The following is a 27,828-nucleotide window of genomic DNA, read 5'->3' as shown; positions in this document are numbered from 1 at the left end:
GCGGCGGCGGCGGGCAGCAGCAGCAGCCAGCGGCGGTGGCCTGGGAGAGCCTGGCAAGGGCTGCTTTGCCCCTGAGGCTGTGCCCGGCTCTTCGGGAGCCAGTTCACAAGGGAGCAGCCGCCGGGCAACTCTCCCTTTCGGCCAGGCAGAACGCCACTCCCCAACCTAGCGGTATCCCGAAGGCAGCAAGCAACGTGAGCGCTCCCCCCCTCCTGCGACTTGGCGCTTTCGGAATAACGCTAGGTCAGTGAGCGGTGCTCTGCCTGGCCGGAGGGGGGGTTTATTTTCGGGGGTGGGCTTATATTTTTGCCCACGCGAAAAATGTGGCATGGGTTTAGTTTCGGGACAGGTTGTATTTTCGGGGAAACACGGTATATGGTATTTTAACCTTTGTCTGTACACCGCCCCGAGTCCCTTCGGGGAGAGGGAGCGGTTTATAAATTTAAATAAATAAAATAAATACAGCAAAATGGACATCGCCAACAGATTCGGAGCGCGTCAATATGCTTAGGAGGGCGCTGACTTTTCCTGCCTGCCTTATCCACGTTTCCTGGGAAAATCCCACTGGGGGGGGAAGACCCACTTAGGGTTAGCTCCCCATGAACTCGTACAGGAAAATGGACATCGCCAATGGATTCAAAGCGCGATGGTATGCTTAAGAGGGCGCTGACTTTTTCCTACCTGCCTTATCCACGTTTCCTGGTAAAATACATGGGAAAATCCCATTGGGGGGGAAAACCCACTTAAGGTTAGGGTTAGTTCCCTATGAACTCACACAGCAAAATGACATGTTTAAAAGGTTGTACGGAAAACTGATGTTCGACAAGTTGGAGTGAATTTGGATTTGAAGGAGAAAGGAGATTGCGGCTGCGGAGTCCATAAAGTGCCTCCTTAAATCAAAACCCATACAAACTTAGATGTCCTGTGAAGACAGACAGGTTATACGTTTTCCCCTTCAAATTCAGATTCTGGCAAGGCAATAGATTTATGGTGTCACAAACAGGTGTGCTTTGACTAGTTAAAGAGGTGACATTGTCAGTTAACTTACTTTTCTGCTTAGGATTGTACAGGAAGGTGACTGGACTTAATTCTCCTTTGAGTCAAATGCTTACTTTTGTTTATTCCTTACTTCTCTTAGAATCTTTTTACAATCACACCCCCAGGGCCGAAGGGAGGCCTTCTCTTCATTTTCTTCTCTTTCTTGGTGTCAAAACTCACTTTAGGCAAATCGGAGATGGCTGCGTCTGAGTCAGGCTCTTCTTTCGGGAAATCCAGTGACTCCTGCAAGCGACGTTAAAAATTAATCCAAGATCCAGATGGACCTTGACAGACTTGAACATTGGGCCCTAACTAACAAAATGAAATGCAGTGTAGAGAAAAGTAAAGTCCTACGCTTAGGTAAGAAAAACCAAAAGGATACGTACAAACTGGGTGAAACCAGTCCAAATAGCAGTCACTGCGAGAGTCTTAGTGGGCAACCAGTTAAATGTGGAGACTCTAGAAAGAGTGCAGAGAAGAGCAACAAAGAGGATTAGGGGACTGGAGACTAAAACATATGAAGAACGGTTGCAGGAACTGGGTAGGTTTAGCTTAAGAGAAAGAAGGACTAGGGGAGACATGATAGCAGTCTTCCAATATCTCAAGGGTTGCCACAAAGAAGAGGGCGTCAAACTATTCTCCAAGGCACCTGAGGGTAGAACAAGAAGCAATGGGTGGAAACTAATCAAGGAGAGAAGCAACTTAGAACTGAGGAGAAATTTCCTGACAGTTAGAACAATTAATCGGTGGAACAGAAGTTGCCTCCAGAAGTTGTGAATGCCCCAACACTGGAAGTCTTTAAGAAGATGTTGGATAGCCATCTGTCTGAAACGGTATAGGGTTTCCTGCCTAGGCAGGGGGTTGGACTAGAAGACCTCCAAGGTCCCTTCCAATTATATTATTGTATTGTATTGTAAATGTGAGCCAGTAGTGTACAGCGGCAGCCAAAAATGCCAATGCAATCCTAAGTGGCATTAACAGAGGGATACAATCAAGATCAAGTGAGGTACAAATACCCCTCTTTAAAGCCTTAGTAAGACCACACCTACAATGCTGCATCCAGTTTTGGTCACCGTCAGACCTGCAATTACATTCCTTTTAGGAGTTTTATGCCTGCCACACTCTCTATTATTTTCCTATGCTGTTTCATTAGTGTAGTAATTGGGAGGGGGAATAGTAAGGAGTAGAATTGTAGAATGTGTTGTTGTCATTCCTTTCTAGAAATCAAGGTCAACTTTTGTCTCCGCAACCTCTGCACCTGACCGGAATTAGATGGGTGGAAATGCCAGCGTGGCCGAAGAAGATTGGACCATGTGATGGATTGATGGGTGTGGGGATAAGATCATGAACTTTCAACTGGGTGGAATCCCAGGAAGCTTTTAGATTTGGGATTCCACAGTTTGTTGCCAACATGTCTGTCTTATTAAATTGGAACTTTAAGGATAGCCCTGCCTTGGACTCTGATTTAATTCTGCAATGCTGACAACCACACTATAAAAAAGATGTTGAGACTCTAGAAAAAGGTCAGAGGAGAGGAACCAAGAGGACTGGAGGCTAAAACATATGAAGAACGGTTGCAGGAACTGGGCATGGCTGGTCTAGGGAAGAGAAGGATCAGGGGAGACAGGAGAGCAGTCTTCCAATATTTGAGGGGCTGCCACAGAGAGGAGGGGGTCAAGCTATTTTCCAAAGCCTCCGAAGGCCAGACAAGGAATAATGGATGGAAACTGACCGAGGAGTGATTCAACCTGGAAATAGGAAGAAATTTTCTGACAGGGAGAGCAATCAACCAACAGAACAGAAGTTGCCTTCAGAGGTTCATGCCTGCGGACTTTCAAGAAGAAATTGGGCTGCCATTTGTCAGAAATGGAGTAGGGTCCTCTGCTTGAGCGGAGGGCTGGACTAGATGATCTAGAGGAACTCTTGCTGGAGATTCTTCCAGCCCCTGTTGGTGCTGGATGTGCCTCGGGCGTTTGGGGAGACACGCAACCTGCTCTGCGCCCTGAGATACAGGCCCACCCCAGCCGTGACCAACACCGGATGACAGAAAGGGAGACAGGCCTGCAGCGCCCGTGGGAGTGAGTGGCGCCAAGTTGGCCACACCCACTCAAGTATTGTGCCTCCCGGTGTTTTCTGTAGGAAATGGGTCCAAGTGGCCCTTTGGGTGTTTAAGATTGTATAGCTCTGATTCTAAAACAAAAACGATACTCACCACAGGGAGCTTACGGGTTGAAGGCATCTCGTTTTTTTCTTGTAGCTCTTTGAGTTTTCCTAATTCTGCTCGGGCTTCGTCCAGTTGAGCTTCCAACGTCTCCCGTCGCATCTGCTCATATTCCAGCTGCATACTCAGCTCAGAGATGGTCCTTTAGAAAGCCAGACCGAAACCAGCTTCAGAAGATGCTATGGAGCCCAAAATCTCTGTTGCTTACCAAGACGGTTGTGAAGTGAGTTTTGCCATTTTACAACCTTTCTCCGACCTTCAGCGAGTCACTACAGCTGCGCGGTTAGTAACCGGGTTGGTAAAACGAATCTGGCTTCCCTAGTCACTTTGCTTGTCAGAAGGTCTCAAAAGGGGATCACCCGATCCTCCAGACACTGCAATAAATCTTCAATCACCATTTGAAAATGGGTCTCCCGCTGGGTGCTGGGTGCTGGGCACTGATACAGACGTTTGCAGTAGTGGTTAAGGTGCTGGCCTAGAAACCCAGAAGATTGGGAGTTCTAGTCCTGCCTTAGGCATGAAAGTCAGTTGGGTGACCCTGGGCCAAGCACCAGGTGACTGTGAGTTCTAGTCCTGCCTTAGGCATGGAAGTCAGTTGGGTGACTCTGGACCAAGCACCAGACGACTGTGAGTTCTAGTCCTCCCCTAGGCATGAAAGTCAGTTGAGTGGCTCTGGGCTACATACCAGGCAACTGTGAGTTCTAGTCCCACCTTAGGCATGAAAGTCAGTTGAGTGACTCTGGGCTAAGCACCAGGCGACTGTGAGTTCTAGTCCTGCCTTAGGCATGAAAGCCATTTGAGTATAACCCTAGGCCAAGCACCAGGTGACTGTGAGTTCTAGTCCTGCCTTAGGCATGAAAGTCAGTTGAGTGTCTCTGGGCCAAGCACCAGGCGACTGTGAGTTCTAGTCCTGCCTTAGGCATGAAAGCCATTTGAGTAACCCTAGGCCAGTGGTCGGCAAGCCGCGGCTCGCGAGCCACATGCGGCTCTTTACACACTTTAATGCGGCTCTTCTGTGTGCCAGGCGCCCGCTCCCCTCCCTCCTCTCGGGCACTTCAAAACAAGTGCCCCTTTCCCTTTTTTCTTTTCGACCCACAATGATTAGGGAGGATCCTGAAGTCGGGCGGGGACGAGAAGTGAGGAGGCAGAAAAAGAAACGGAGGCTAAGGAGCTTCCCCCCCCCCCCCGGCCCGGCTTAATTTGCTACTGCCCACGCGGCGTGATCAGCTAATTTGCTACTGCCCGCCCGGCTCCCTGGTTAGATTTTTGCTGGGAGGGGGCGGGGGGGGAAGCTCCTTAGCCTCCGTTTCTTTTTCTGCCTCCTCGCTTCTCAGCCCCGCCCGACTTCAGGATCCTCCCTAATCATTGTGGGTCGAAAAGAAAAAAGGGAAAGGGGCGCTTAAAGTTTCAAAATATTGGAGCAAAATATCGCTTCAGAGGCAACAGTTCTCATGGGGAATTAGCCCTGGAGTTTCACTGCCCCACCCGGTCAAACCTCGCTTTCCGCGCATGCCGCGTGATCAGCTAATTTGCTACTGCCCGCTGGCTCCCTGATAAGATTTTTGCGGGGGAGGGGGAGAAGCTCCTTGGCCTCCGTCTCTTTTTCTCCCTCCTCGCTTCTTGGGGCTCCACCATTGGGGGAGCAAGGCCTGCCCAGCGCCAGGCTTTGGGCTAACACAGAGGTCTGCAAAGTTGGCTGTTTTAAGACTGGTGGACTTCAACTCTCAGAATTCTGGGAGTTGAAGTCCACCAGTCTTAAGAGCCAATTTTGCAGATCCCTGGGCTAATATGATTGATGCCCTTGGTGGACTTCAATTCTCAGAATTCTGGGAGTTGAAGTCCACAAGTCTTCAAGCTGTCAGGTTTGAAGACCCTGGATTTTTTTTTCTAAAGGGTTAGGGGTGCAAGGGTCTTGCAACTTGACAGCTTTAAGACTTGCATGCTTCAATGCCAGAGTTCCTGAGCCAACATGACTGGAGGAGGAATTCTGGGAGTTGAAGTCCACAAGTCTTAAAGCTGTCAGGTTTGAAGACCCCTTGGGGTTTTTTTCCTAAAGGGTTAGGGATGCAAGGATCTTGTAACTTGACAGCTTTAAGACTTGCGTGCTTCAATGCCAGAGTTTATTAAAACTAAAAACAGTGTACCATCCTATGTATTTTCGGTTTTAAAAATGTGGCTCTCAAAATAAATTTCAATCGTGGTTTTGGCGAGATTTGGCTCAGTTGAAAAAAAAGGTTGCCCACCACTGCCCTAGGCCAAGCACCAGGTGACTGTGAGTTCTAGTCCTGCCTTAGGCATGAAAGTCAGTTGAGTGACTCTGGGCTAAGCGTCAGGTGACTGTGAGTTCTAGCCCTGCTTAGGCATGGAAGCTCTGAAGATGATGTTGGGAAAACTATGTAAAGACGACGGTTACAGAAACAATAGTACGCTTTAAGCCCTGGAATCAGAGAAAGAAATTTGGATTGGCTCTATACCCTAATTCATAATAATAAGGAGAGAAGGGAAAACACAGTCAGGTTTTCAAGACCAATATTAGCCCCTTGGGGTAGGCCAAATGAAAGCATAGACTCCACAGGTTTGTCTGCAATTCTACTTTATTGATATGTGGAGTCGATAGTAACAGAATCTTTCACGTTTAACTCAGTTTAATGGGTGTGTGTGTGTGATTGCTCTCTGTTTTAGTCAACCAGCAGAGGGCAGCAGAGTAATAATTTTTCAGAAGTGAATTATTTCTATTATGAAGGAAGAGTAATCATTCTGATATTGATAACCATCCAAAAAACTATTAACTTTAATTCACCTGTAAGGGGGATTTTGAAATTCAAGGGATGTGATGGAGTCGTGGCTGTATTAGATTTTTACCCAGCTTTTATTGCTTTATAAATAACTCAAAATAGAGAACCAACATAATATTCTTTCTTCCTCCTGTTTTTCCTCACAACGACCCTCTCAGGTTGGGCTGAGAGAGAAGGACTAGCCCAAAGCCACCCAGCTGACTTCCATGTCTAAGGTGGAACTAGAACTCACCACCTCCTGGAGATTGGCCCGAAGTCACCCAGCTGGCTTTCATGCTTAGGCCAGGACTAGAACTCACCGTCTCCTGACGATTTGCTCAAAATAACCCAAACAACTTTCATACCTAGGGAAGGACTAGAACTCACCGTCTCCTGGTGATTTGCTCAAAACGACACATGTCAAGGGCAGGACTAGAACTCACTGTCTCCTGACGATTTGCTCAAAATAACACAACCAGCTTGCATGTCTAGGGCAGGATTAGAACTCACCGTCTCCTGGTGATTTGCTCAAAATGACACATGTCAAGGGCAGGACTAGAACTCACCGTCTCCTGATGATTTGCTCAAAATAACACATGTCAAGGGCAGGACTAGAACTCACTGTCTCCTGGTGATTGGCCCCAAATCAGCCAGCCGGCTCTCATGTCTAAGATGGAAGTAGAACTCACGATCTCCTGGGGACTCAAAATCACCCAACTAGCTTTCACTCACCATCTACCGGTTCCTAGGCGGGCACCTTAACCACTACACCAGATCGGCTCTCATGGATGCAAAGCATCGTGAATACAACGCCAGTGAACTTCTCAGCCGCTTGCAAAAAATACTTACCTTTCGAACCTTTTCTCATCGAGTTTGGTCTGCCTTTCCTGGGGAGTGATGCCTCCAAGTTGCTTGAAGTTGCTGAGGGCCACTTCTAGGAGACGTTGCAACTCTTCCACTTTTTGGTAGGCTCTTCCTGCAAGAAAAGGTTTTATTTTATTTATTTAACTAAATCTCAGAGCCTTTTTATGAACCTGCTTCAAACCAGAGCCCTAATTTTGCAAAGCTTCTTCCCTAGTAACACGGTACTGCAAACTAGGGCATACAAAACCTTTGCCAGACCAATCCTCGAATACAGCTCGTCTGCCTGGGATCCGCACTATATATCGGACATTAATACGATTGAGCGAGTCCAGAGGTATTTCACGAGAAGAGTCCTCCACTCCTCTGCTCACAACAGAATCCTTTATGCCACCAGGCGTGAAATTTTGGGCTTGGATAACCTAGAACTACATCGCTACGTCTTACCTAAGCGTAGTACACAAAATTGTCTGCTACAACGTCCTACCTGTCAATGACTATTTCAGCTTCAACCGCAATAATACACTGGCGAACAATTGATACAAACTCAAGGTAAACCACTCCAAACTCGATTGCAGAAAATACGACTTCAGGCACAGAGTGGTCAACGCCTGGAATGCTCTACGCGACTCTGTTGTTACATCCTCAAACCCCCCACAACTTCAACCTCAAACTGTCTACCGTGGACCTCACCCCATTCCTAAGAGGTCCGTAAAGGGAGCCTGCATAAGTGCACTATTGTCCCTGTCCTACTGTCCCCATTTATTTGTACCCATTTCATGTGCTCATGTCCATGTTCATACTTATACCTGTTATCTTGTACATGTTTGACAAACTAAATAAAATAAATAAACATACAAACAAATAAGAAGCCCAACCATTTAAGCAAAAGTCTCAGAAAGCAAATAAGAATCACAGCATTTGGTGAAGCCTCGCTCGCAATGGCTGATTTGGCTGATCCCTGAATTCTTTTAGGACACCGTACAGGTAGTCCTCAACTTACGACCACACTTGAGCCCCAAGTTTATTATGTTGCTAAGCGAGACGGTTGTTCAATGTTTTGCGGCTTTTCCTGCCGCGTCTGTTAAGGGAATCACTGCAGCTGTTAAATTAGCCCCATGGTCGTTAAGCGAATCCGGCTTTCCCAAGGACTTGGCTTGTCAAAAGGTCACGAAAGAGGATCGCGTGTCTCCGGGGATGCTGAGTCCGTCATAAATAGGAGCCGGTTGCCACGCATCTGAATTTTGATCACATGACCACGGGGTTGCAGCGACGGTCATAAGTGTGAGAAGGAGTCGTAAGTCACATGCCCTTGTCACTAAACGAACTGTTGTAAGTCAAAGACTACCTGTCCCGAAGTGATTTTTACCGATACTTAAGATGACTTGAATCAACTTAACATGTCAAGTCTTGGAGAGTTATGTTTTTCTTATTCTTTTTCTTTTGTTTGCTTTCATAATATAGTAGTACTCGTCTTACAACCGACAGGAAGCCTATCCATTACGGCTAGAAAGCATGACGGTCATAAAGCATGACACCCACAGGACTCACCTACCAGGAGTGGGTTTCAAAAAAAAATTTGCTACTGGTTCGGTGGGTGTGGCTAGATGAGGGGGCGTGTGGCTGAGTGGGCGTGGCTAACATGACGTTGCTCACACACACTCAGTCACATGACCCCCCACACCAAGCCATGCCTACTGAAACGGCGGCATAACGTTTTGACAAGCGGGGAGGGGGCCCCCTCCAGCCTCGCCGGAGCTAAGCACCTGCAAACTACTCAGTAAGAAAGAAAAAGGTTTTGCCTTCCCCCAGCCCCCAACAGCACTCTGCAGGCTTCAGTAGGGCTGGGGGAAGGGGAAAACACCCCTGTTTTTGCAAAAAAAAAACGACCAGTTTTTTGCAAAAACTGCGTTTTCCCCTTCTCCCAAACTTGCTGAAGCCTTCAGAGTGCTTCTGGGGGCTGGAGGAAGGCAAAAACACCTCCGTTTGGGAAAGAAGAAAGAGGTAAGGAGAGGAGGATGGAAGAGAGAGAAAGAGAAGGAGAGAGGGGAGCGTGGGGAAGAGGAAGCAGTAGGAGAAAGGTAAGAAGAAAGAAAGGAGAAGGAGAGGAGGAAGGAAGGAAGTAGAGAAGGGAGGGAGGGAGAAAAGAAAGGGAAAATAAGTTGGTGTTACAAAAGGAGGAAGGGATGGCGAATAAAGCAAACCCAACTGTACATTATAACCTATTAAATGGAATAATAAATGTATAAGAATGACAAATGTAAAGAAGAGCGACAATTATGCGAATGTATACTTAAAATGCTATGTAAGAGAATAAAACAATAAAAAATTATTGGGGGGCGGGAAACGCCTCCGTTTGTGAGAAAAATGGCACATCTCTTGGACTGGCATGGACACACCATTAAAAATGGGGGGGGGGGGAATTACATTTTTTCAATGAAGATCATTCTGCGCATGTACAGAACAGAAAATAAAGATAGCGGTACCCAGGATAAAACCAGTACCATTACGTGTCCGGCTAAGTTACTACCTATTCGGCCGAACTGGTCTGAACTACTACCTACCCCAGGGGTGTCCAAAGTTGGCAACTTTAAGACTTGTGGACTTCAACTCCCAGAATTCCCCAGCCAGCTCTGCTGGCTGGGGAATTCTGGGAGTTGAAGTCCACAAGTCTTAAAGTTGCCAACTTTGGACACCCCTGACCTACCCAATGTTACAGTCATCTACGGAGATTCTCAGTCATCCAGGTCATATTTGTCCCAAAACTGCTTTTTCAAAAGGCAACTGGACTTTCGTCTTCTTTTCTTTTCTTTTCTTTTCGTTGAAGACGTTTTGCTTCGCATCCAAGAAGCTTCTTCAGTTCTGATTGTCGCAAGGAGGGGTTCAATTCTGACCGTTAAGTCGAGGACTGGAATTTTATTTCATTCTCTAGCGGTGACTTCCCAGCTCTCGAGTGGAAAATGTAAAAAATAAAATAAAAAATAAAACCTTTACCAAGAAAGTCCTTGGACTTACCCCGAGCGTCGATTTTCTCTTGCTTGCTTTCCTTGACGTCTCCCTGGTTGTCCGTGCTCCCTTCCACACCGTGATGCTCAAAGAAAGATGGATCTTTGATGTCGATTTCCAAATCGGAATCATTTCCCATCTTGTTTTTCAAGTACGCCACGGCAGCTAGCTGGGCAAATCTGCACAATCCACACACCAATTTTAGTGACTAGAAAATGACAACCCGCAGACAATTCCCATGCCGATTCTAAATGCCTGCTCTTAAAAGCCGGAGGTAGCTTCATGGATGGAAGCCCTCCTGTTAAAATTGCCTATTTCAGGGGTGTCAAACTTGATTTCATGGAGGACCCAGTGGTGAAATTCAATTTTTTTCACTACCGGTTCTGTGAGCATGGCTTGGTGGGCGTGGCAGGGGAAGGATACTGCAAAATCTTCATTCCCACCTCACTCTGGAGTCAGCCAGAGGTGGTATTTGCCGGTTCTCAGAACTACTCAAAATGTCCACTACCGGTTCTCCAGAACCTGCTGAATTTCACTCCTGGGAGGACCGCATCAGGGTTGTGCTTGGCCCCTAGGTCTTGAGTTTGACACCCCTGCACGCGCAGTCTCTCTCTTTCCCCTCCCCCCTCCCCCCCGTGTGTGTGTGTCCCCAATCACTTTGGCTAATAAAGAATTCTATTCTATTCTATTCTATTCTAAATGTACATATATTGTAATGTCCTATAGATTCTATTCTATTCTATTCTATTTTCTATTCTATTCTATTCTATTCTAAATGTACATGTATTATGCCCTATAGATTCTATTCTATTTTATTCTAATTCCATTATTCTATTCTATTCTATTTTCTATTCTATTTTATTCTAAATGTACATGTATTATGCCCTATAGATTCTATTCTATTTTATTCTAATTCCATTATTCTATTCTATTCTATTCTATTCTTTTTTCTTTTCTATTCTATTCTAAATGTACATGTATTATGCCCTATAGATTCTATTCTACTTTATTCTAATTCCATTATTCTATTCTATTCTATTTTCTATTCTATTCTATTCTAAATGTACATGTATTATGCCCTATAGATTCTATTCTATTTTATTCTAATTCCATTATTCTATTCTATTCTATTTTCTATTCTATTCTATTCTAAATGTACATGTATTATGCCCTATAGATTCTATTCTATTCATATTCTCTTCTCTTCTTTCTTTCCATATTCTATTCTATTCTATTCTGTTTTGTTCTATTCTATTCTATTCTATTCTATTCTATTCCATTCCATTCCATTCCATTCTATTCAATGGATTGAATTCGTGGAGGCACTTCACATTGCCTGAACAATCCCGCATATGCACGCATGCACAGCTGAACCTATTATGGGGTTCTTGCCGGACTTCCCCATCATTACAAATGCCTCTGGTTCGTGCCGTCTTGGGAGAGGGCCAGGAGGCAGAAGCAGCCACTGCCTGTTAAAAAAAAAAAGCAGGCCATTGCCTGGTCTCAGGTAACCCAGGCTTAGCTTTTGCTCATTCATTGCCCCCGTGCTGACGACCCATTTAAGTGCTGTCTGTCGGCTGAACATGCAGGAAAACCGCTCCACACTCGCTCCATGCTTGAGCTGCGGTCACCTCTTTGCAACGTCCTTGGGTGTTTCCCCGGCATCATTGGCAATATTGCAGTCAGCTTCCCTGTTAATCAGCCATTCTAAGACGTGTAAGTGACCTTGTCCGGCCGCTGGCGAGAGACAAAAGGAAACATCAGATGCAAAAACGAAACTTAAAGCAATGTATCAAGGCAAACTCTACCTAAAACGCAGGGGTGAAATCCAGCAGTTTCTGACAGTTTCCGGAGAACCAGTAGCGCAAATTTTGAGTAGTTTGGAGAACTGGTAAATGCCACCTCTGGCTGGCCCCACCCCCATCTATTCTCTGTCTCCTGAGTCCCAGCTGATCGGGAGGGGATGGGGATTTTGCAGTATCCTTCCCCTGGAGTGGGGAGGGAATGGAGATTTTACAGTATGCTTCCCCTGGAGTGGGGAGGGAATGGGGATTTTGCAGTATCCTTCCCCTGGAGTCGGGAGGGGATGGGGATTTTACAGTATCCTTCCCCTGGAGTGGGGAGGGAATGGGGATTTTGCAGTATCCTTCCCCTGGAGTGGGGAGGGAATGGAGATTTTACAGTATGCTTCCCCTGGAGTGGGGAGGGAATGGGGATTTTGCAGTATCCTTCCCCTGGAGTGGGGAGGGAATGGGGATTTTGCAGTATCCTTCCCCTGTAGTGGGGAGGGAATGGAGATTTTACAGTACCCTTCCCCTGGAGCGGAGAGGGAATGGAGATTTTACAGTATCCTTCCCCTGGAGTGGGGAGGGGATGGGGATTTTGCAGTATCCTTCCCCTGGAGGGGGGGGGAATGGGGATTTTGCAGTATCCTTCCCCTGGAGCAGAGAGGGAATGGAGATTTTACAGTATCCTTCCCCTGGAGCGGGGTGGGAATGGGGATTTTGCAGTATCCTTCCCCTGGAGTGGGGAGGGAATGGGGATTTTGCAGTATCCTTCCCCTGGAGTGGGGAGGGAATGGAGAGTTTACAGTACCCTTCCCCTGGAGCGGAGAGGGAATGGAGATTTTACAGTATCCTTCCCCTGGAGTGGGGTGGGAATGGGGATTTTGCAGTATCCTTCCCCTGGAGCGAAGAGGGAATGGGGATTTTGCAGTATCCTTCCCCTGGAGCGAAGAGGGAATGGGGATTTTGCAATATCTTTCCCTGAAGAGGGGAGGAAATGGGGATTTTGCACTTTCCTTCCCCTGGAGTGGGGAGGAAATGGAGATGTTGCACTTTCCTTCCCCTAGAGTGGGGAAGGAATGGAGATTTTGCACTTTCCTTCCCCTGGAGTGGGGAGGGAATGGAGATTTTACAGTATCCTTCCCCTGCACGCCCACCAAGCCACGCCCACATAACTGGTAGTAAAAAAATCGAATTTCACCACTGGTAAAACGGCTGTTCTCCTGACCTTTGTGGAGGAGCGTTGATCCTCGATCGTCTCGTTCGTTAGCGTTGATGATTTTATTTTCTAGTAGCATCCTTAAGGTGTCCAGATCCCCTCTGAAGGCAGCATCATGTCCTGGAAAGCTTAAATCTTTGCAAAGAAGGAGGGGAAAAAAAGAAATCAATGAATTTGGATCACGATGGTCCACCTAGGACAGAGATGGCTAACCTTTTTTGGTGCCGAGTGCCGAAAGCGCCTCCTCAAACACCCATAATTCAATGCTCGCATTCCCCCCCTTGAGCTCCACACACATGCACGCATGACCCCCTGTGTGCACTCTACCCCCACATATGAGTGTGCAACTCCACACAAGCGTGTGTGCCCCTCTGTGTGCTCAACTTCTGTGCATGCAAGTGCACCACCCCGTGCATCCCACTCCCTGCGCATACACGCATGACCCCCCCATGCACACTGCCCCCGTGCAGGTATGGCAGAGACCCGAAAATCAGCTGGCCAGCAGGAGACTTTGCTGGATGTGAATGAGAGGAATTCACATGAGCTTAATAAAAAGGGGTTTTGTTGAGAAAAGGAGTCTTCTTCATGGTTTTGTGAAGCCTCGGTCAGAACATGGAGCTCGAAAGCTCATTTTCGCTGGCCGAGTGATAGGGCCACCACAGGCACCCCCGACACGAGTGGCATCGAGCTGGCCACACGCACCCCCGCCACCCAAAGTCAAATGCAACCCTGATGCGACCCTCAATGAAATCAAGTTTGACACCCTTGGTCTAGCTAATGGGAGAGAGCATTTGTAACAGGTTTGAACCGTGGATGCAGATATATTGCAGGTGTGACCTTACTAAGACCTACTTCTTTGCACTCTTTTCTTTACCGTATTTTTCAGAGTATAAGACGCACCAAGATTTTGAAGAGGCAAATTAAAAAACAAGTCTTTGCACTCTGCAGACCTCCCCAAAATGGCCCGTTTTTCACAGCAATGTGCCCATTTTTTGCAAAAAAAAAAAGGCATGCATAGCCTTTAGGAGGCTTGTAGAGTGCTCCTGAGGGCTGGGGGGGGGCAAAAAACACCCTTTTTCTCTCTCATTTCTGCCTTCCCCAGCCCCCAAGAGCACTCTGGAAGCCTCCTACCTGGCCATTTTGGTGAAGGGGCAGAGTTTCAGAAGGCCAAAAATGCTATATTCAGTGTATAAGATTTTCAGCCTCTTTTTTGAGTGAAAAAGGTGCGTCCTATACTCTGAAAAATACGGTAATTAAACAAAACCTGCATTCTGTGTATTGCAGGTTCTAGTAAAGGTGAGGAAAGCTGCATCTGAGAAGAGCAAAATAATATCCTCACAATTTCTGTCCCTTCTAAGATTTTGATCATTGTCACGTACTTTCTTCCTCATCCGATGACTCTTCTTCCGCCTCCATACTGTCCATGTAAGCCAGGATGTTTTCCTTGTAGAACCTCTGGGCCAGATCCCGTGGGGTCTCACCGTGGTCATTCCGGGCTTTCAAGGAGTGGACCAACGTGGGCATTTTGCTCACCAAATATTTAAAGCAGTGCAGGTGGCCTTCCATGGCGGCCAGGTGAACTGGGACACAATAAAAAAAGATGAGTCCAACATTTGAGCTACTCTGACAGTGACAGATTAAGAGAGTTGGAAGGGACCTTGTAAGTTACCTAGTGCAAACCCCTATTATATCATCATGATATAAAAATAAGATTTTGAGCCTCTAGAAAGAGTGCAGAGAAGAGCAACCAAGAGGATTAGGGGACTGGAGGCTAAAACATATGAAGAACGGTTGCAGGAACTGGGTATGTCTATTTTAATGAAAAGAAGGACTATAGATGACATGATATCCCCAATATCTCAGGGGTTGCCACAAAGAAGAGGCAGTCTAGCAATTTTCAAAAGCACCTGAGGACAGGACAAGAAACAACGGATGGAAACGAATGAAGGAGAGAAGCAACCTAGAACTAAGGAGAACATTCCAGACAGTGAGCACAATTAATCATTGGATTGATTTAACAGATTAACAAAGTTGGGAGGGACCTTGTAGGTCATCTAGTCCACCCCCATGTCTAAGAAGGAGACCCTACACCATTTCTGACAGATGGCAGTCCAGGCTCTTCTTGAAAGCTTCCAGAGATGGCGCTCCAGCAACTTCTGTTCCATGGCTTGATTGTTCTCATTGTCAGAAAGTTCCTCCTTATTTCTAGGTTGAATCTCTCCTTTGTCAGTTTCCATCCATATCTGGCCTTCAGGTGCCTTGGAAAATAGCTATTCTCCCTCTTCTCTGTGGCAGCCCCTTAAATATTGGAAGGCTGCTATCCTGTCTCCCCTGGGCCTTCTCTTCACTAGACTAGCCATGCCCAGTTCCTGCAACCGTTCTTCTAATGTTTTAGCCTCCAGGCCCCTCACCAAAACTGGATGCAGTATTCTAGGTGTGAACCTAGAACCTAATCTGGACCAATCCTTCCCCAACCTTCTAAGCATGTTGGGTGAACAGCACAATCCCCCAATGAAGGAAATTACATTGAAATGGTGTTTAAAGGCATGGGACTCAATGGAGCTTCAATCATTTCCATCAAAATTTTAGATTGTGCAGAGATGAACAGGTTAACTTTGAAAATAAAGGATAAAGAGGAATGGGTGTACTTCAAGGTATGGGAAAGAAGAAAGAAATAGAGAAAGAAATCTAGAAAAGAAAGTAAGGGAGAGAGACGGAATCCAGACAACACACTATTAAATGGAATAGGGGGGGGGGGAGTGGGAAAACAGAAAAGAAAGTACTAATATACAAGTATATGTCCAAGAGTGAGATATAAAGAAAAAATAGTTAGGATATGTTAGCAAAGGAAAGGGAATAAGAAATGATAAGCATCAAACTATCATTGGGTATACCATCCCAAAAATACCATCCCCTGAGAATGGAAAAGAGATAACCACAACAACAGAAAAGGAAAGGAAGAGAGGAGGAAAGGAGAAGAGAAGAGAGGAAAGGGGAGGGAAGGAAGAAAGGGGAGGGAAGGAAGGGGAGGGAAGGAAAGGAAGAGAGGAGGAGAGGAAAAGAGAGGGAAGGGGAGGGAAGGAAGAAAGAGGAAAGGAAAAAAAGGCTGGAAAGGATAGAAACAGAAGGCGAGAGGGTAGGAAGGGGAAGAGGAAGAGAGGAATAGGGAAGGGAAGAAGGAAAGGGAAAGGAGAGGAGAGGAAAGGAAGGAAGTAGAGAAGGGAGGGAGGGAGAAAAGAAAGGGAAAATAATATAACACAAAATAGGTGTATGGAATGGTAAGCAAAGCAACCCAGAATGTATATTTTAACTTTTTATATGGAATAATAAATGCGTAGGAATGATAAATGTAAAGAAGAACAATAACTATGTGTGTGTATACCTATAATTGTATGTAAAAGAATACAAAAATTAAAACTTTTACAAAAATCATTTCCATCTTTCTTATTTTTACAAACAAAGCAGCAAGCCTAGATAGCAGGCCTTTCTCATTCTATTTTCCCCACAACAGCAAATCTGGGAGATGAGTTAGATTGAGGAGTTAGGTGGATAGAGAAAGAATGGCCCAAAGTCACCCAGCCAGCTTTCCTCAGTCTATCTTTTTTTTAAAACAAAAAAACAAAAAACTAGAAATTGCACTTGGAGAAAAATCCAAACCTAGAACAGGCCACCAATTCATTTTTCCCCTCTACCGTAATAACTTCACGCTCTTCCTCTGTCCCCTGGTTCATGAGGGTGACTGGGAAGTTTCTCCCATCATACCTGGAAGGTTTCCATCTTTATCCGCATCATCTAAAGCAGCTCCCCATCGGACAAGAAGCTGGAGGCAGCCTAGCCGGCCGTAGAAAGCAGCGTTGTGAAGAGGCTTCCAGTCGTTCTTATCGGAAGCGTTGACATCCTGGTTTGTTCAAATGGAAGGAAGCCAACATTTCAGAGGGAGTCGTGGGCAGTAGGTGAAAAGAGTAAACGCGGGAGAATTAAAAGTCGTGTGTTCCTTGGATTATATGGATTAGCTGTTTCTTCCTCCTTGGCTTGAGGCACAAAAAAAATTGGCAGTACAGAAGATTTATTGCTCAAGCCAACCTACAAGAATCTATGTCAACTAAAGTTTAATAGGTGCCAGATAAGGGTCAGAGAAATTCAAGAGGGGTTGGGCTTAGAGCACGAGAAAATTTTGGTGGTCCGCAGAAAAATTATTTGCATTTTTTATATTGCACTAACTTAGGGGTCCTCAAACTACAGCCCCTGAGCTGGTTATGTGCAATGAACGCTTTTTTTAAATAAAGAATTTTTTATTTTTATTTTTGAATAAACACAAACAGACAAAACACACACACACAAACACAAAACATATCTTCCATTACAAATTGTAGAAAGCGTGTCGATTGGTTACAAAAACTTCTGTGCATCCCTTCCACAGTCATCACCTACAATTCATATCAAATCATATGTTTTAAATCAAGTATATTTACCTATATTATTATCATCATACCTCAACCTTCATTTGACTATAATTGTTCGCCAATCTCTTCTCAATTTTCTCTGTTACTTCTAATAATTTTTGACTTTCAAACATAATCTTTTGCAATGTTAAGGTTTCTTTTTCAGGTTGCACCATTCTTCCAACTTGTAAACACTGCTACTCTGGCATTCAAAACTTTTTATTAAATTTAAAGCAAGTTCATTTATAATCTTTCAAGACAAGGCTTTGTTTTCACTCCACTCCAGCTGTCAATGAAGCTCCCAAAAAGCACCTGTATAAACAACCCATGCTCTTCTCACTATCAATCTCTGTAAACAAGATGAGGAACCTTGAAATGCAAAGTCAAATGATCAAAGAGAAAAAAGAATAGAAAATATTTCCAAGCGTTCCAAGCCTCCAAGTGGCAGTGTTACTTCCTTTCCCTCTGTTATTACAGCCCTCTTTGTATTCCCTTTATATTTTTTTTATATTCCAGGCTTAAAGAAAACAAAATTCTTAAATGGAGCAAAAAAAAACCATCCAATCCAGCATTATAAAAATAAGGAAAAAGATTTTAATCCATAGGTATAAAAAAAAGAATATAAAAAGTAGTAGAAGAAAAACTAATCCATTCAACTTAAAGAATAGGAAACATTTGCAAAAGTTCCATCCGTAAAAGAAAATTTAAAAAAAAGGATAATACATTGTCTAATGTAACTTAATTTCGCTGCTTGTTCTCTTCAGTTTTCAAATTTAATTTAGCTTTAATTTTTTTGGGGGGGTAGTCTCTTTTATAATAATAAGATTTCCTCACCAGATGAACACACTTTCTCTTTTCATTTTCCTCCCGTTCCAGAGCTGTCCCAACTTCAGCAGCTTCAATGGCTGCACTTCTGTTGCCGGGAAAAAGAGATTCTCCTGGATCAATCAGGGACTTTGCGGTGTCCCTGAGATCAGCAGGACGTACTCTTCCCTGTCACTGTCTCTTCAGGACAGTTTAGGTCCAAAAGAACCATCCAGTGGCAAAAGTATCGACTGCGATCTTGGAGCTCCAAGATCGCACGTTGTGTCATTGGGACGTCAGCTTCTCCTCCACATGCAATGAACGTTTGTGTTGCTGCAGAGAGTCTCCCTGTTCAGGGTCTTTTTGTGCAAGTCGGAAGGGGCCAGAAATTCTGACTTAAGGTCTGCTTCAGCCTCCTGGTGCGGGGCTTTGGGGGAAGGCTAGAGGGAGTTGCCGCTCGTGGCAAAGAGCCGGAGGGCCTCATTCCAGTGGGACTGCATCATGGCCTGGAACTGGCTGACCATTCCAGCCCGCTGAGCCTCCAGGCGTTGGTACCTGGCCTTGCACTCCTGCAGATCTTCCCTCTGCTTGGAAAGCCTATGCTCGTAGTCCTCAGTGAGGTGCTTCTGCTGAGCCTCCTTCTCGGTCAGATCCAATTTGAACGGAGCCAGCTGTTTTGCCAAATCTTTCTTGTGGTGGCTGCTTAGCTCCAGCAACTGCTTCCTGTTGGGGCTCAAAGAAGCTCGGGTGGGCAGGCAAGGGGTGGCAAGTAGAGGCTGGCAAGGTGCCCCTTGACATGAGTGACATTGAGTTGGTCACACCCACCTAGTCACATGACCACCTTGCCATGCCCACCCAGCCTGTCATTAAGCAGATCATATTAGTGGTCCGCGGGATTTAAAATTATGAATTTAGTGGTCCCTGAGATACCGAAAGGTTGGTGACCTCTGACCTAGACCATTGGTGACAATGTAATGACTCTAGGCCGATGACTTGCTTAACTCCGTCCCTCAGTTCTGCCTGCTCTTCTCCTACATCTAGCAATATTATCTTCCCCCTTTTTTGCGTAGCTTTTTGGTGACTTCTCTGTGGATTCAAATGAGCATCCATTCAAATTTGAATTCCATACCTTGATGGATGAGGAGGGGAGTTGATACTGCCTAGGGAAAAATCTAGATAAGGAGAAGGGAAGCCCACAGCTGAATAATGGACAGAGAAAAATAGAAACTATTCGCCTTAACTTATCAGGCAGTATGAGACGGCGGGAGATTTCTACTTTCAGGTTTCCAAGATATTGTTAAAATAGCCTTACAATAAAGTAGGGACTTTGCCGTGTTTCTTGCCAGATCTGACAGGTAAAGGTTCTCCTTGCGCATATGTGCTAGTTGTTCCTGACTCTAGGGGGCAGTGCTCATCTCCGTTTCAAAGCCAAAGAGCCAGCACTGTCCAAAGACATCTCTGTGGTCATGTGGTTAGCATGACTAAATGCCAAAGGCGCACGGTACGCTGTTCCCTTCCCACCAAAGGTGGTCCCTATTTTTCTACTTGCATTTTTTCGTGCTTTCGAACGGCTGGGTTGGCAGAAGCTTGGACAAGTAACAGGAGCTCCCTCCGTTACGCTGCGCTGGGGATGCGAACCTCTGAACTGGTGACCTTTCTGATCGACAAGTTCAGCATCTTAGCCACTGAGCCACAGCATCCATCGACAACAAAACACAAATTCATGAACCGAACGTGGGAATGTGGGAAAGAAGAGGATGGAATTTGTCTCTAGCTTGACCTTCTTATATCAGAGGTAGGGCTGTCCACTGGGGGGGACAATCAAAAGTCAAAACCACAATCATACAACGTGCAATATAAAGGGCAGACTTCCATTGCATGCTTGTGATGGCCAGCTTGAATTTTTTGACTGCCCCTGAAGACACCCCTGTTGAAGAACACACTGCAAATGTTATGGAAAAACTAGGAGTGAGGTGAATTACACAAATTCCAATTAGGAAAAACACTTTAAAAAGTTACATTTCTTACCACTCCGCTCCGGAGCACGGTTTGCAAGGTGAATGAGTGTCCGTGAGTCGCTGCGAGATGCGCTGGAGTGCACCCGAAGTCATCTGGAACTCCTAGATTCACGGCATTGAGATGAAGGGCCTGGGAAACGCATAAATATATCTCTTAAATATATGAGCTGGCGGGAACATCTAGCAGTCCTTGCTTGTTCTGACCTCGGCTTCCCAAAAGCACAAAGGCAACTCCTCTTCCCGATAAAACCTCTTATTTAGGTTAAAGTGAATCCTCTCCAGCGAAGTCCCGGCCAACAGTCTTTCGTGAGATTTCACAACTACAGACCTTTATCAGGCTTGGAGACTGCCAGGCCGATATCTTCCAAATTCCATGTTGTAGCAGCAATTACTTGGCAAGAAGTCAGGAACAGATCTTCACTCTAAGGAGTTTAACTAATGGTTTCCTGCAAACTCCACTCCCCTTTCGCTCCTCTCTTATTTCCTGTGGGAGGGGCCATTCACCATCCACCTGCGGCTTTACTCCCATATCAACCCTTGTTCCTTAGCTGTTCCTTTCTCCTGGCAGCTCTGCGCATATGCATACTGGGAACAGGCTCCAGCTGTTCTTCTGCCCCACTGATGTCCAACTCTGAAGGCATCTGATAACTGTCGGATGGCCCTGGCCCCATCTCTGCCTCCGACACAGAGCCCTCATCAGAGCCTTCCCCAGACTCCAGGACTGGCCCATGTTCCTCCCCAACCTCCTTACTGTCTGAATCTGCTGCCAGATCCGCTGGCGGGCCACAACATTGGTTAACCTCAGAAAGCTAGAGAGGCTAAAGGTAAAGGCAGAGTTTTCCCCGTCCAATCACGTCCAACTCTAGGGAATAGTGCTCATCTCTGTTTCTAGCTGAGGGAGTCACATGACAATCTGCAACTGTTGTAAATGCATGTTGGTTGCCAAATGCCCGAAAATGGGGTGTGCGGAGGCAGCAATAGGCTATGGCAATCCCTGCAGCCTGAAACAGCTGATGGTTGGGAGGTCAATCCAACCGACAATCAGCTGCTTGTTCTAATAAGGCTATGCTGAAACTGAAACTGAAATGGACTGTTTTCTGTTTGCTGCAAGGAGGCAAGTTGCTGGGAGGCAGAGGCAGATTTTTTTCCTTGTTTTCTTCCCCAAAAGCTAGGTGCGTCTCATACTTCGGAGCGTCTTATACTCTGAAAAATGCAGTAACTTAACATCATCTTCAAATCTTTGACAATTAACTTCCTCCCAAGAAGCTAGTTTATTACAGTATGGCTGTCAATGTTTCTCAACCTTGATGGCTTTAAGATGAGTGGACTTCAACTCCCAGAATCCCTTAGACAGGGTGCTGCCTGGGGCATTCTGGGAGTTGATGTTCACGCATATTAAAGCTATACCAAGATGGAGAAAAATATTGCTCTAGCCCTGAAAAAATTCCTAGATGACAGCTGGGAAATCTACAACCCCTGTCCTAGAAATCGACTTGTCCTTTCCAAATGAATCCTGGTTTCTAATTAAACCAGTTTAACCCTTAATCTGGGTTAAAGGGAGACACTCACCTGCATGCAGGCATCCTGGCCTCGAATTGCGGCCAAATGAGCTGCTGTCCAACCTCTTACAGTCACCGCAGTCTGATCAGCTCCATGCCAGAGAAGCCAGTGAAGAGACTAGCAAATAAGAAGACACACTTTCGTTTTCTATTGTGGGAAGGAAAATCCAGCTGTCTTCAGTTCCAAGCTGGGAGGAAGACACTGTAAACATGGAGGCTGATTGGAAAGATGGTTTATTGATGAAGCAGAACCACATGGGTTTGTGATTCTGGGCAGCCGACAAAATGGACTTGAGAGTGGAGTGGGGAGGGAATTATGCCTTTCCTTGGGCTTTGCACTTGAGCTTCCTGTTCCTGTGCAAGGACATGTCCTTTAATATTCTACTGAGTGTTGTCAGATTCTTGCGGGGGTCATGTAGCAGTCATGGCTGGCTCTATAGGCAAAGGAGGAAATGCAAAACCTATGTTTGTGATGGCAAACCTACAGCATGTGGTACCACAGGTGGCACGCCAGCCATCGCCCAGCCTAGCTCCAGGGTGCATGTGGATGCGCCTCCCACCGGCCAGCAGGTTTTCGCGTCTCTGCCGTGCATGCACGGGGAGCGGGGCACATGTGCGGGGAGTGGGGCATATGCACTCATATTGCATTTTGTGGGTTATGTGTGTGCTCCCCCGTTTTGGGCCTGGAAGGCCTTCTGCATCAACATGGAAGCCGAAACAGGGCACGGGGGCACTGCACAAGGCTCCTCCATGGTCCGTTTTGGGCCTGGAAAGCCTCCTGCACCAACCTGGAAGCCAAGAATGGGCGAAGTGGGGTGGGGCGCATGCATGGGGGGAGACACACGGATGCGAGCGGCGCATGCATGGGGGGCATTTGCATTGCATTTTGGGGTCGCAGGCTTTGGGCACTCAGCACCAAAAAGGTTAGCTTAGTGTTTGTCTGAGCTAATCTTGTCAACCTTTGGCTTGTTGCTTATCTGGAGTTTCTGTCTGACCCAGTCTTTCTGCATGGATTACCACGTCTGCATTTCTAAAAGCTGGCCTCCTTAGTTCCCCAATCCCTGGACCACGGCCCTATTTGCAACCAGGCCACGTGAGAGGTGGGCTGGCACGCAGGTGTCAACTCATTCACTTATCCATCCCTTCTTTTCAATTTGAAAGAATACAGGGCCATTGGATTGTGTCTTACCTCCAAACTTCCGGAATGGGCTGCCCAGTGCAGAGGAGTGAATTTGTAGACTGGATCCACTTCATTAATGCTGACGCCAAAGGTCACCATTTCATCCAGCTGTTTGATGTTCCCAGTTTTGACGGCCTCGTGAATGGTTTTGCACTTTGGCTTTTTGGGCCGTTCTGCAGAAGGGCAAGGGGACAGCAACTCAGAAAAAGAGAATAACAGAGTTGGAAGGGACCTTGGAGGTCTTCTAGTCCAACCTCCTGCTCAAGCAGGAAACTCTGTACTACTTCAGACAAATGCCTGTCCAAGCTCTTTTTAAAAACCTTCAGTTTTGGAGTAGTACCCACACTATCAAGAGGCAAGTTGTTCCATTGATTAATTGTTCTGGCGATCAGGAAATTTCTCCTTAATTCTAGGTTGCTTCTCTCTCTGATTAGTTTCCATCCCTTGTTTCTTTTCCTGCCTTCAGATGACCTTCACTTGACAACAGAGCTGCCGTTTTGGGTTTGCAAACATCAGATGACGATTGATGCCAGCAAAAAGATACAGAAATCCTTAAGGCTTTGTTATCATCCAGTGTAGAGGGTAAGGATTTAATGGAGATATACTGGATTGGTTGTCTAGACGAAAGGGGCTGAGGTATTGTGTTTAACTTGAGAATGAGGCAAATTCAGAAATAAAAACGATTTGTATTAAAGTGTCATTAGAAAGGGGATAGTTCTTAAACATAACAGTGGCATAACAAAAAATTAGAAAGGGGATAAACAGCAGAAGATTATAATTTAATATAAATCTGTGTATTACTATGAGAACTATATAAGTCTGTTAAACACAAGAACTACGATTATTAATATTTTATTTGTAGCAAAAGGAGTGACATTTAGGATATGGAGGTTGGCATAAAAGAAACATATTGAAACGTCGAATAATCAAATAATGAAAGATTATAACCTGCAGCCATTTCTACCGGTTCGGCGGCTGAACATTTTTGTGTGCGTGCGCATTTGGTCTGCGCACATTTAAAAAGGGGGAAAATAGTTTTTTTTCAATGAAGATTGTTCTGCGCATGTGCAGAACAGAAAATCAAGATGGTGTCACCGAGGATAGAACGATCAAATGTCCAGCGGAATTACCGTATTTTTCGGAGTATAAGTTGCACCAGAGTATAAGACGCGCCAAGATTTGGAAGAGGCAAATTAAAAAAAAAATTGCACTCTGTACACCTCCCAAAAATGGCCCGTTTTTCGTGAAAACGGGCCAGTTTTATAATCAAAAAAAGGTCATGCCTAGCCTTTAGGAGGCTTATAGAATGCTCCTAGGGACTGGGGGGGGGTTAAAAACGAGCAAAAAACAACTCATTTTTTGCTCATTTCTGCCTTCCCCAGCCCCCAGGAGCACCCTGGACGCCTCCTAAAGTCTCTACACTGCCATTTTGGTGAAGGAGGTTCGGGAGGCCAAAAATGCTGCATTCAGTGTATAATATGCACCCAGATTTTCACCCTCTTTTTTGAGGGAAAAAAGTGCAGCTTATACTCCAAAAAATATGGTACTACCTATTCGGCCGAACCGTACCATACCAGTAGGAACCCACTTCTGATTATAACTCTGGATGGGAAGTAACAGACTCAAGCTCAACCCGTCCAAGACGGAGTGGCTGTAGCTACCGGCACCCCGGTTCAACCAGTTGCGTCCATCACTGGCCATTGGGGGCGAACAGCTGGCCCCCGTGGATCGGGCACGCAATTTGGGCGTCCTCCTGGATGCCCGGCTGTCAATGGATGACCATGTGACGGCCGTGGCAAGGGGAGCGTTTCACCAGGTTTGCCTGGTGCACCAATTGCGTCCCCTATTGGACCGGAACGCCCTCTGCACAGTCACCCATGCGCTTGTGACGTCCCGACTGGACTACTGCAATGCTCTCTACATGGGGCTCCCCTTGAGATGCACCCGAAGGCTGCAGCTGGTTCAGAATGTGGCCGCGCAGACAATTGTGGGAGTCACTAAATACTCCCACGTAACACCTGTGCTGCGCGGGCTGCACTGGCTGCCTGTGGCTTTTCGAGTGCGTTTCAAGGTGTTGGTTATCATCTTTAAATCACTCCATGGCACAGGACCTAGCTATTTGCGGGATCGTATCCTGCCCCATACATCCCTTCGGCCGATTCGCTCTCACAGAGAGGGACTCCTCCGGGTGCCGTCCACTAGGCAATGCCAGCGGGCGACGCCCAGGAGTAGAGAGTTCTCTGTGATGGGCCTGACCTTCTGGAATGACCTCCCCCCGGACATCAGAACTACCACCGACCTCCGCTCCTTCAGTAAGAAGCTTAAAACCCACCTGTTCAATTTAGCCGGCCTGGCCTAACCCCAAATTTTAGTCCCTCAAGTCTGCATTTTTAAATTTTTAGGGGTACACTTTTTAGCTGATTTTAACTTTTATTATTCTGTACAGCTGAATTTAGGTTTAATTCGTTTTTAAGGGTATTTAAGGGTATTTATTTTTTGTATCTGTTTTTAATGTAAAGCCTGTACACCGCCCCGAGTCCCTTCGGGGAGAGGGGGCGGTCTATAAATTTTGAAAATAAATAAATAAATAAATAAATAAATAAATAAATAAATAAATAAATAAATAACTCAACAAAATATGTGTAACGTTACTAAAACTTGTTAACTGTATTAAATATGACGAATATTTTTCTTATTTGTTTTAAAATGTAAGACACCACACTGTTAACACAACTATATGTTTGTAAAAAAAAATAAAAACATAAAAAACTTGGGGGGAAAAAGAAATAAAAATAAAGGGGAGCTGGCTTTCAACCTTTACTTAATAATACAATAGTAGAGTTGGAAGGGACCTTGGAGGTCTTCTAGTCCAACCTCCTGCCTAGGCAGGAAACCCTATACCGTTTCAGACAAATAGCTATCCAACATCTTCTTAAAGACTTCCAGTGTTGGGGCATTCACAACTTCTGGAGGCAAGCTGTTCCACTGGCTAATTGTTCTAACTGTCAGGAAATTTCTCCTCTTTTCTGCCTCCGTTTTCCCTTTCTATTACAGGTAGTCCTCGACTCACAACAATTAATTCAGTGGCTGTTCGAAGTAACAGTGGCCTGAAAAAAGGGACCTATGACAGGTTTTCACACTTACGGCCATTGCAGCATCCCTGTGATCATGTGATCAAAATTCAGACAAGCAATGGGTGGAAACTAATCAAGGAGAGAAGCAACTTAGAACTGAGGAGAAATTTCCTGACAGTGAGAACAATTAATCAGTGGAACAGCTTGCCTCCAGAAATTGTGAATGCCCCAACACTGGAAGTCTTTAAGAAGATGTTGGATAGCCATTTGTCTGAAATGGTATAGGGTTTCCTGCCTAGGCAGGGGGTTGGACTAGAAGACCTTCAAGGTCCCTTCAAACTCTGCTATTGTATTGTATTGTAATATTTATGACGGTTGCAGTGTCTTGGGCTCATGTGATCTCCTTTTGTGACCTTCTGACAAGCAAAGTTGATGGGAAAACAGATTCACTAAACAATTGTGTTTCTAACTTCACAACTGCAGGGATTCACTTAACAACACTGTCAAGAAAAGTCATAAAATGGGGCGAAATTCTCTTTACAAATTTCTCGCTGGGCAATAGAAATTATAAGATAGGGTGGGATGGGATGGGATGGGATGAGGAGAGGAGAAGAGAAAAAACTTTGTCACTTTTTCTTTGTACACACTGGCACACATTCAAAATTCTGTGCTCACTCTTTTGGGGGGCTCAATTGTGGTCAAGGACTACCAGGATATGATTCCTGCAGATCCACAAAGTTGGGGACAGTTTTGAGCTTACTCTAAAAGTGTTTTAACTCAAATTAGGTAGGCCAGGAAAAAAAAAGGGAATGCACCTCCTGGCCAGAAAGAAAGAAAGAAGGAAGGAAAGAAAGAAAGAAGGAAAGAAGGGAGGGAAGGAGGAAGGAAAGAAGGAAGGAAAGAAGGAAAAAAGGAAAAAGAAAGATAGGAGGGAGGGGGGAAAGAAGGAATGAAAGAAGTAAACAAAGAAGGAAAGAAGGGAGAGAGGGAGGAAAGGAAGGAAGGAAAAAAGGAAAAGAAGGATAGAAGGGAGGGAGGAAGAAAGGAAAGAAGGAAAGAAGGGAGGAAAGAAGGGAGGGAGGAAGGAAAGAAGGAAAGAAAGAAGGAAAGAAGGGAGATAGGGAAGAAGGAAAGGAGGAAGGAAGGAAAGAAGGAAAGAAAAGGAAAAAAAGAAGGATAGAAGGGAGGAAGGAAGGAAGGAAAGAAGGAAAGAAAGAAGGAAAGAAGGGAGGGAGGGGGAAGAAAGGAAAGAAGAAAGAAGGAAAGAAGGGAAGAAGGAAGGAAAGAAGGAAAGAAGAAGAGAAGGAAAGAAAGGAGGGAGGGAGGAAAGAAGGAAAGAAGGGAGGGAGGGATTAAGGAAAGAAAGAAGGAAAGAAGGAAAGAAGGGAGGGAGGAAGGAAGGAAGGAAAGAAGAAAAGGAAAGAAAGGATAGAAGGGAGGGAGGAAAGAAGGAAAGAAAGAAGGAAAGAAGGGAGGGGGATTAAGGAAATAAGGAAGGAATGAATGAAAGGAAAGAAAGAAGGAAGGGAGGGGGGATTAAGGAAAGAAGGAAGGAATGAAAGAAGGAAAGAAGGATAGAAGGGAGGGAGGAAGGAAGGAAGGAAGGAAGAAGGAAAGAAAGGAGGGAGGAAAGAAGGAAAGAAGGAAAGAAAGAAGGAAAGAAAGAAAGAAAGAAAGAAAGAAAGAAAGAAAGAAAGAAAGAAAGAAAGAAAGGGTAGAGGGTAAGGAGAAAGAGGAGACAAAGCAAATCTCACCCTGTTGGGAGGTGACAGCAGCCGGCATGGTCCAGGCTTCTCTGAAATCTCACAGCTCTTCTCTTCTCCTCTCCCTTCCTTTCTTCTTAGTGCT

At 45.5% G+C, this 27,828-nt stretch overlaps 1 protein-coding gene across 1 annotated transcript; it reads right to left on the bottom strand.

The window, feature by feature from the left end:
* Window positions 1–460: 460 nt before the first annotated feature.
* On the bottom strand, window positions 461–27,828 carry ANKRD42 (ankyrin repeat domain 42). Its single transcript, XM_081953138.1, has 13 exons — window positions 27,735–27,828; window positions 22,916–23,079; window positions 21,737–21,844; window positions 20,178–20,297; window positions 16,666–16,801; window positions 14,283–14,483; window positions 12,913–13,038; window positions 11,532–11,637; window positions 9,910–10,079; window positions 6,883–7,009; window positions 3,251–3,401; window positions 682–1,281; window positions 461–532 (listed from the first exon to the last, which is right to left on the bottom strand). The coding sequence occupies exons 1-12, from the start codon at window positions 27,760–27,762 to the stop codon at window positions 1,135–1,137; spliced, it is 1,584 nt and encodes a 527-aa protein (XP_081809264.1). The 5' UTR covers window positions 27,763–27,828; the 3' UTR covers window positions 461–532; window positions 682–1,134.

The sequence above is a fragment of the Natrix helvetica genome (assembly GCF_964273705.1).
Source record: "Natrix helvetica genome assembly, chromosome: 4".
Classification (NCBI taxonomy): domain Eukaryota; kingdom Metazoa; phylum Chordata; class Lepidosauria; order Squamata; family Natricidae; genus Natrix; species Natrix helvetica.
This window is presented reverse-complemented; position numbering and strand designations above follow the sequence as displayed.